Raw genomic sequence first — 10,255 nt, 5'->3', positions numbered from 1 at the left:
GTCTCTCCGCCCTCTCCAAAACCCTCTTCTGTACTTGGAGGTCCTTCTTCTTCCCATCTAGCCGGTAGGAGAGGTGAGGCACTTGAGTCAGAAAGACTCAACTAGAGTCACAGATCAGCTGAATGCTTCTGACAAGTTACCCAGACTCTCAAAGTCTCCCTGTCCTCACATGTACAATATGATGATAAGAGTACCTACTTCAAGAGCTACCATAAGGCGCAACTAGGTCACTGCATGTAATGAACAGATAGCTAACAACTGTTCCAGTGTAAGCTATGACGATGATTATTAAAAGGACAATCTGCAAAATAAAAGCTAAGCCAAAAAGAGATCTAGATCCCAGCAAGAAATGCTCATCCAAAAGATGAGCTAGCCCTGGAGAGGTTTTGCCAAAGATTACTTTTGCCCAAACTCGGTAGAATGTAACTTTTAGGCAGAAAGCATCTGGGTCTGTCCTTGAAAGAGTTCTGTGAGGGCACAATCATTTGAATCAATAGAAGGTCAAGGCTCAGGCAGAGAAATCTGGTTTAACTCTCAGACCTGTCCTCCCCAGAGAAAGTTATACATCACAGACATGTAGACACTCAGCATAGAACTATCTTCCAGCAAAATCCTCAATACCTACAATTCCAACCGGAACTGCTAGCTGAACCATGCTTCTAGTGATCCAAGCCTGATTTGCAACAGGTGCACCCCACCTCCGCCCAAAAAATGTACAGTCATAAGCTTTCTTAGTACTTACCATTTCTTCTTGGGTTTCTGTGTGCCAGATACCGTGCTAAGTACTTTACATGTATTACCTAATTTGATCTTCACAACAACCCTAAAAAAGTAGACACAACTCCAATCTACTCCAAACTAGTAAAATTACACAAAGAGTTCATCTTTCTGGTAAATTTTAAAATTAGACAGTTAAGTGATTTGAAATGTATCAAATGACTAAGCAAATAAAAAGACTTTTCCTCTTCTCTCAGAGCAGGAAGAAGAGTTGAATTACCTGGACCGAACCACAGGCATCCTACTGGCACCGAGTCCTAAGTGGTTATGGAGACAAACAGAAGGAAAAGATCAAGAAGAGAGTTCACACAGGCCACTCAGTCAGATATCCTGGAACTTAGGGCATACAATTTTTTTCACTCAACTCCAAATTAAAAACTGGAGAAGAATGTAGATTTTTTTAAGCTAAAATAATTCTTTCTTTTCATACCCAGGGCTACAAAAAAAGAGACCTTTCTATAATTTCTATTTGTTTTAAATTGACATGTCATTTCTGAACTGCCTACTCAAGAGCCATTCTCCTCACCCTCACCAAGAAACCCCGATGCTATGTATGGTAATGTGCCCATGAAAAACTCCTCTGAAACTGAGAGTGTGGCTGTAAGATCCAGTTCTGACCAATGAAATGCAACTAGAGGTCTCCTTAGTGAGGTTTCTGGCTACTGTTTTCCTGATAAGAAGGGGTACACCCTTCTTACTGGCATGCACCTTGAACTCTTCAATGATTCCCTCTCTTCCCACCTAGAATGCATATCTGATTCCAGGAGAATGACCAGCCATCTTGCAACCATGAGAACAAAAGTCACAAGCTCCAGATAGCACAGCAGGAAGCTGGAAGGAGCTAGAGTAATGCAGGACATGCTCCAGTGACTGCACCCACTCTGCTCTGCCCTCCACTGGACTCTCTGCTACGGGAAAGAAAAATTGCTCCTGTTTGATTCAAGTACTGGAGTTGTTTCTGTTGTAGGCAGCCAAATTCAATACTGGTTGATAGAGGAAGCCACTTGAAAAATCAATCCATCCTAAAAGACAGGAGTTTTAACTTCAAATGGAAATGGGAGCCAGGTAGATCTAATGTGAGTAAATCTGACTAGATGTATCAACGTACTAAGCAGTGAACTGGAGAGGGATGGATGCATGTTAGCTATCAGCAGCTGCAGCTCCAGCCAATTGCCACCATGTGGGAATGTCAACCCGGCATTCTCACTGTGCCAAGGCTTTTGATTTTAAAGAGAAGCCCCAAATCTGAATTTCCATATTACGTTTCCTAATTGATAAATGTGAACCAAATTTTAAAATTCTTAACCCTGTATGGATCAAATAAAACATGACTACAGACCAAATTCAGCCTGAAGGCCACCAGCTTTCAACCTCAGTAGAGAAGGTTAAGGTGGAATAAAAAGAATGCCCAAGTTCTAGAGAAATAATAAAGGCTGGCAACATACTAAGCATTTGTGTGTCAGACTGAGTTAAGGGTTTTATCACTTTTTCTTTCCAGCCATCCTATGAAGTATGGAATATTATTATCCCTGTTTCACCAACAGGAAAATGAGGCTTACCAAGATTAACTCAGTATAATAGAAGCTAATGTATAACAGGGCCAGGATTTTGGCCCAGGCTGGTATGACTCCTAGGCCTGTGCTTTTACGTAAGAAATGCCTTCTGCAACTAGAAAGCAAAAAAACTTTTCTCCAGGCTCGGTGAAATCCCTGGATTTCACCTGTATTTTACATGTATTACCTAATTTGATCTTCACAACAACCCTAAAAAAGTAGACACAACTCCAATCTACTCCAAACTAGTAAAATTACACAAAGAGTTCATCTTTCTGGTAAATTTTAAAATTAGACAGTTAAGTGATTTGAAATGTATCAAATGACCAAGCAAATAAAAAGACTGTAATCTTTTTTTACAGGCTCACACCTGTAATCCCAGCACGTTGGGAGGCCAAGGTGGGAGGATCGATTGAGGCCAGGAGTTTGAGACCAGCCTGGGCAACATAACAAGACTTTGTCTCTACAAAAAAAGTCAGCCAGGCATGGTGGTGCATGCCTGTGGTCCCAGCTACTTAGGAGACTGTGACTGGAGGATCGCTTGAGCCCGGGAGTTCCAGGGTGCAGTGAGCCATGATCATGCCACTGCATTCCAGCCTGGGAGACAGAGCAAGACCCTGCCTCAAAAAAAAAAAAAAAAGAAAGAAAAAAGAAAAAAAACCCTCTGCTCTGGATAACTACTAGCCAAACTATGGATAATTGAGTAGTAGCCTGTGAACAGACTTCCAATCAGTTCTAAGAGACTCTGGCTGACATGCTCTTTCTTTGCTACCCTTTAATAAAAGCAGCAAAGTGCTGTCCCAATATACTTTTATTCACTAATTTATTGAATGAATGCTTGCACAGTGCTTTTCAGTTTATTAAAAAGCTTCTCAATGCGTATCTCACTTGCCCCCATATCAACCTGGTGGTATTACTATCACTATCTGACAGATAATGAAATGGAGAATTAGAGAGATTAGAGGACTTACTCACAAACCAGTCAATTAGCACCCAGTCCTCTGGTGCGAAGCCCTGTGTTCTTTCTGCTTCCTTCACCAGAGCTCCCAACTCCACTACCTCACTTTAAAATAACCATGTGTTTGAACTAATTTCCACTTAAGTCTAAAATAACTCCAGCATGTCTGACAGCTCCCAGGTACCATATTTACGTTTGCATGGATATCTTCATCCTAGAATATAGTCAGCAAGAGGACAAAAATAAATATATCAAGTAATAGAATTGGAATGTAAATGGGCATACACACAAGTCTTGGGATCTAACTTTAGAAAGAAACAGCCAAGAAGTCCCACACAGCACAGTGAGCATCTGGCTCTGTGGGAGGCTGCCCACACTGTTTAAACCTCAATTAGCCCAAGGAGAAAGAGATCCTGGAATCCTAACTGGCATCTTGCTTTCAGAGGCAACAGTTGGGTGAAGAGCAGAATGACTTTTCATCATGTTCTCCCAGAAAAATGCTAATGCACAGAGTTTAAAAAAAAGGTAAACCTCAAAATAAGTAGGTATTACTGAACGGCTGAAACCCTGAAAGGGTTCATCACACTCTGTGACTACAGAGTTATATTCTCACACCAGTGATTCTCACCTGGGAGCCAAGGGGAAGTGGATGGTAAGCAAGCAGGGTCCACTGACCCCAGTCCAGAAGCTGATTTGGTATGGGGGTCATATAAGGCTTCAAGGCCTAATCAGGTCATCACAGGTTCATTCACCTAACTACCATAGGTGGCTATAACCTCCTTCACAATTAAGTAGACTTTAAAATATATGTGTGTACATATATACACATACACATACACACATACTCTTAATATTTATATATAATATATACTCTTGTTGTCAATTGTATATTCATATATATATATATAATATATACTCTTGTTGTCAATTGTATATTTATATATATATATATATAATATATACTCTTGTTGTCAATTGTATATTTATATATACAACACTATTGTTGCCCAGGCTGGAGTGCAATGGCAAGATCTCAACTCACTGCAACCTCCGCCTCCCAGGTTCAAGCAATTTTCCTGCCTCAGCACCCCATGTACCTGGGGCTACAGGCACATGCCACCCATACCCAGCTAATTTTTAAATTTTTTGCAAAGACAAGGTCTCACTATGTTGCCCAGGCTGGTCTTAAACTCCTAGGTTCAAACAATCCTCCTGCCTTGGCTTCCTAAAGTGCTGGGGTTACAAGCATCAGCCACTGTGCCTGGCCTTAAGTAGACTTTTAATTAGTCTTCCTGGTTGCCAGTGATCATGGGAATGTAAATTCCATTATGGCAAGAGATCCTGTCTCTTTTGTTCACTGAAATATGCCATCCCTGCAAAATGGTGCCTGGCACTTACTGTGTGCTTCAATAAATAGTTGTTGAGTAAATGAATGAATGATCTGGTGTTGGAATGAATCCTTCTGGACCCATGTGGAACAGTGTAAAATGCCAGAGGCCAAGAACTGGCTTCCATCAGCTCAGTCATTTGCTTCCTCATTTTCTCTTTAAAGGCACAGACCACTGCAGTTCAAGCTCCCTGAGATCCAGGGTTGGGTCTGGTATATCTTCTTTCACCAAATTCCTACTTTATATCACCTCTCCTAACTGTGCCTCCAATGCTCCACTATCCGCACCTCCCAAGCCCCCCGCCCTAGGCCCCATAACACTTCTACTCAGTTTCTAATGTGTAAGTACATCACACACTATGTACTTGACTCCACCTCATCCTGTGCAATAACAATTGCATGCCTGTTCTGCCAGGCACTGTGACAGATAATAGGGTATGAGGATAAGACACAACCTCTGCCTTCCAGATGCTCATATCTTATGAGAGAACCAGACATGTAAACAATTAGAATACAATGTAATAAGTATCATAACGGAGGTGCCATGCCCACAGTTACACACTGACAATCCTTGTACCAAATCCAGCCCATGTGGTGATTTAATATCCAGTCCCTATGGTGATTAGGTTTTCTTAATCAGTTGCTAACCTCTAAAAATTTGTTGCTGTCACATAAAATTTTAGACTGCCAGCATCTCTTGAAGAATCACATCTGGCACTATTGGGCCTATATTCTCTACAGCATCAACCAGCTTTGTCTAAGTAGGGGCTGTCCCTTTAGAGGGAGCTTGTGGCCTCCAGTTCCCAGTCCCACTGCCCTAACCTGCTCTCCTAGTGTCTTCCAGGCAATGAGGCCAAGGGGTGAGCTGCTAGTTTTTCTAGGCCAGCACAGATGTTATCTTAAAGTAATGATTCTCCATACCCACCCTTCTAAAGAGAGAAAATGAAAGATAAATGGACAAGGCCACACAGAGAGCTTAAGAAAGTGGTGGAGAATGCATTTCCTATGAAAATGAAGAATATTTCTACCTATGTGATATGTAAGTGAAGTGTGTCCATGTCAGGTACCTGGCTCATTTGCTCACGCACCTGCCTGACCCATTAGGCTTCTTAGCATGGGTTCCTTCATCTGTTGCAAACCTACTACGGGCCAGCAAGCTAGAAGCTAGGTTTCCTGCTGTCTGGGAACTCACTGTCCAGTGACGGAGACAGACATGTAAAAAGACAATTCACATATAATGGGGTATGTTCTACAATAGGTACTATGGCAAGTGAGAGGAAGGACTGCTAAGTCAGCCTGGAGAGGTTAGAGAAGAGCTAACTTCTGGCAGAGGATGACCCTGAGGCTGACTTTTGCAAAGTTTTTTCAAATGGACAGGGGAAGGTAAAAAGGGGCTCTGAGTACGCTGCCAAAAGTAGTGCCCTGGCAGTATAAAGTATTGCTCATCAGAATTACCCACCCTCCACAAAGAAACTGGATCATTTCCCATAATTCCAGGCTACTCAGAAAAGTTTCCAGGAAAGTAAGGCCAGTAAATGATCTGCTTCCTGTCGGAAGACTGTAGAAAGCTCAGGTCACCACCGAGAGCAAATGTCTAATTGTGTAATCCAACCTTACGTCACCAGTCTGCCTCACTGGCATTTACTCAGCAGAAATGAAAATCTGGAATCCTACTGGATTTTGAAACTTCCCCGTCCCTTGCTTCAGCTAACATAAAAAGTTCTACATTAAGAATATAAGGAAATGCACAGAAACTAGTCTGGCATCAAGGAAAAAAGTTCTTCTTTCATTTCTTGCTACAAGACAAATGCCAAGGAAGGGAATTCCCAAATCAAGACAGGAGAAAGGGTTGGCATTCAAGAGAAGAAATATGGAATACCAAATCTTTGGTCATTAAGGAATCACTAACTCTTAAACAGCTTTTCTTCAGATTTTTTTTTTTTAGCACCCACCTCTCCAGTCAGAGTCAAAGAGGAATTCTTGCCATTGAGGTGATTCTCGGCCTGCGCTGACTCCCGTTGAGCTCGGCGACCCACCTTGGCCTTCTGTAAGGAGAGACAGAAGGCACTGTTGACCCAAATGTCATTCGGCCACTACAGAGATGACAATCCAGCCGGGCGCGGTGGCTCACGCCTGTAATCCCAGCACTTTGGGAGGCCGAAGCGGGTGGATCACAAGGTCAGGAGATCGAGACCAGCCTGGTTAACACGGTGAAACCCCATCTCTACTAAAAACACAAAAGATTAGCCTGACATTGTGGCAGGCGCCTGTAGTCCCAGCTACTCGGGAAGCTGAGGCAGGAGAATTGCTTGAACCTGGGAGGCGGAAGTTGCAGTGAGTCAAAATTGTGCCACTGAACTCCAGCCTGGGTGACAGAGCAAGACTCGATCTCAAAAAAACAAATAAACAAACAAAAAAAAGACAATCCTGGGAAGGTAAGCAAGGACTGGATTTATGATGATGTGGTGGAGAATGGGATTTGAGTTACCTGGGCATGTTTCTAGAAAACCCTCTAAACCCCTTAAAACAAGCACCTTAGGTCAGTTCTATTTGATAGGAAAATAGGAAACTAAGGGTTAATTTCTCACTCTGTTGCCCAGGCTGGAGTGCTCACTGCAGCCTCTACCTCCCAGGCTCAAGTGATCCTCCTACCTTGCCCTCCTGAGTAGCTGGGACCACAGGTATACACCACCACATCTGGATACTTTATTTTACTTTTGTTTTTGTAGAGATGGGGTCTCCCTGTGTTGCCCAGGCTGGATAAGGTTTTCTTTAACAGCTATAGAGATGGCAAAAGAAAATTCTATTTTCTACCCAAAGAAATGCAGTTACAAATTCCTCTAGGATGGGCAGAGACCTTATGCCACAGGTCAGATAAGAAGATGGTAAAGGCTCCCATGTTCCTACGCAGGACTTCAGAAAGGCTTAATTTCAAATCTGCAGCTTGGCATGAAAATCATTATCAAACAGGCTTTTGGAAAGAATTCCTAAATTCCATGGCAACTGGAAAACAGTTAGCATTTGCTCTGATATATACAGTAACTGGGTTTGCCTTTACAGACATTAAAGGAAATCTAGTACAAGAATTTTGAGACATTATCTTTGGAAACCAGAGCACTTCAATATTCCTGGCCATCAGATGAACCATTTGCAGGTGTTTCCCAAGGCCCCCAGTGGAGACTCTGTGCCTCCAAGGCTTCCCAGCACATAAACAAAACTATTTAGTCAGATACTTGGGTACTGAAATATTTATACTTTTGCTTTACTTTGTTTAAAAAACACAGCATTAATATAAGCATTTTTAGATCTCATTTAGTGTGGCTTCGATGCTCACAATAATGGACAGGAACTGAGACCGATGTCATTTTACAAAGGAGGAAACTGAGGCCTAGGGAGGTGATAAAGTGACTGACATAAACCTAGGAGCAAAGCCTTCTGATTTCAGATCCTGGGTTTCCTGGGTGCTTTCCACTATATCCTGCTGAAACTTGTTTTAAGATGTTCTAAGGACTGCACCACTAAATTGACAGGGGTTACAGGAGAGCTCGTAAAAACTCTTGGGCAGTGTTGACACTTCAAATTGTAGTGTCATTTAGGTTTCAAGGATGATGGAAACAATCGTTCTGAAAATAAGCAGCTTATTTTCTTCTCAAGGCAGACAATTCCATCCCTTCACCATGGTTGCCCTTTTCCATTTTTCATAGCATTGAGTATCTGAATACAGCATCCTGCATATAGTGGTTGTGCTAAAACAAAAATTCAATGATCTTGTCTCTAAATGCTGATCACACGTGGTTTCTCTAATAATTTTTAAGTATTTCAAGGTTTCAAACTTTTTGAAGACCCTGTATAGATGCACAGGGTAGAAAAACTTCTTTACTGCCTGATTTTTGTGTATGTTAAATGTAGTCTATTTATTGGCCATTTTCTCCCACGGCAACATAATCATATGAGGGCAGGAACTTTCCTTATTCATTGCTGTATCTCCAACACCTAGGACACTGCCTGATACACAGTAGGGGCTCAATAAATATTTGTTGAATGAATGAATAACTACATTCACATCCCCAGGTACTAAAAAACATTCACGTATCAGCAAGGCCTGGTGACCTTCAAAACACTTAGAGATTTCACAGCAGAAACTAAAGACTTGCCCTGGGGCCCAATCTTTTAGTAAGAGCGATCCTAATCAATTTTAAAGATAAAAAGGCCTGATGGGGGTTACAAAGAAGGAAGATAAACACTGAACTTGGGTCTTGAATCAAGCTGCATTATTTACTGACTATAACGCTGGGCAAACCACAGCCTCAGAGGCAGCAGTAGCTAACCTCTTCTGACCTCTTCTGTGATAACATATGCCAAGCACTGAGTTACACGCTTCCCATGTATTGTTCCATTTCCTTTTCACTGTAACACCTCCATTCTATGCATAAGAAAACTAAGGCTCGGAAAGGTTAAATCGTTTTTTAGGTGTTTTTTGAACCCAGGCAACAGCTCTATACTCCATGTGGCCTCAGTGCCTGAGCACCTAATCACTCCCTCACGTTACAAATCGGTTAAAAATCTTGGTTTCCTTAACTACTGAGGTAACTGAGGTAACTCCCACATCCCCGCGCGGATTACGGGGAAGAAAGGCCGTCCCTGCCTGCCTCCCTTCCATGCATAAAACAGTGCGGCTTTTGCAGGAACTTCTGGGATGAGGTGTCCCAAAGGAAAAACTCGAGGATGGGAGACAGTGCGACCCCGGCCGGGGCCCCCCATCACCCTGTGATCGATCTGTTCTGGGGAAGTTCGCACTCGGGGCTCTAAAAAACGGAGAAAGGCTCGGAAATTTCCCACGGCCCTAGAGGCCGGCGGGGACAGGGTGTTTTCTACTTTTTGAGGATTTTAAAGAAAGCAAACCCCAGGCCAGCAGCGGCGGAGCCCACAGTGACCCGGGGGCGGGGAGGTGAGGCTGCCTCCTCCTGGGCCTCACCAGGCGCGGCTCGAGGCCTGCCGCCCTGAGTCGCCACAGAGCAGTTGGGGCCGGCGGGGACGCTCCTCCCCACCCGCCAAATCCTGGCCCACAAGGCCCCCGCATTGGTCCTCACGGAGGTAGCCAAGCTGTAGCGCAGCTCCTCGTCCAAGTCCAGCAAATCCTCCATCTCCGCGGCCGCCTGACGTCACTTCCTGGAAACCGACTGGTCCAGCCGCGTCCCTGCTAACAGCCCCGCCCCTCCATCCCAATTTTTAAAGGGTCCGCAGCATCGTCGTTCCTGGATTCTGTATGCCATCCTCCAAACTACCGAATCTTTCTTAAACCTGCCTTGCTTCACATCCGGAAGCAACCTCCGGTTATTAAAACTCACCAAGGCTGCTCCTGCGAGACGGTAAAATAATTTGGTCGTTAGGAACTGTCTGCATTTGTAGCTCTGTTTAGATACATCAATATATTAAGTGCAAAGCACTACTACTGCTAATAATAATTATACTGATGCCTCCCACTTGTATAGCTCTTTGCAATGTACAGAAGGCCGTCACAGTTATTGGCTTAACGTGAGGGGCATAACAACCTTGTGTGGGAAGCAAGGTAAGTGGTAT

General features: G+C 43.3%; 1 protein-coding gene across 3 annotated transcripts in view; it reads right to left on the bottom strand.

The window, feature by feature from the left end:
- IFT43 (intraflagellar transport 43) overlaps nt 1-9,853 on the bottom strand; it is a 106,813-nt gene extending 96,960 nt beyond the window's left edge. For 2 of the 3 annotated variants that reach the window (XR_750072.2, XM_010382688.1), the window contains exons 1-2: nt 9,766-9,853; nt 6,628-6,720 (exon numbers count right to left, since the gene is read on the bottom strand). Coding sequence is in view for 2 of the 3 variants with exons in the window: in XM_010382688.1 (XP_010380990.1) it covers nt 6,628-6,720; nt 9,766-9,819 (147 nt within the window). In the remaining variant the exon portion in view is untranslated. Of the gene's footprint in view, nt 1-6,627; nt 6,721-9,650 lie in introns of all 3 variants that reach the window. The other variant, XM_030929829.1, reaches the window with a different exon arrangement.
- Between the last annotated feature and the right edge of the window lie 402 nt (nt 9,854-10,255).

Source organism: Rhinopithecus roxellana, chromosome 5, assembly GCF_007565055.1.
Source record: "Rhinopithecus roxellana isolate Shanxi Qingling chromosome 5, ASM756505v1, whole genome shotgun sequence".
NCBI classification, from domain to species: Eukaryota; Metazoa; Chordata; class Mammalia; order Primates; family Cercopithecidae; genus Rhinopithecus; species Rhinopithecus roxellana.
Note: the sequence above shows the minus strand (reverse complement) of the source record. Positions and strands in the feature narration are given on the sequence as shown.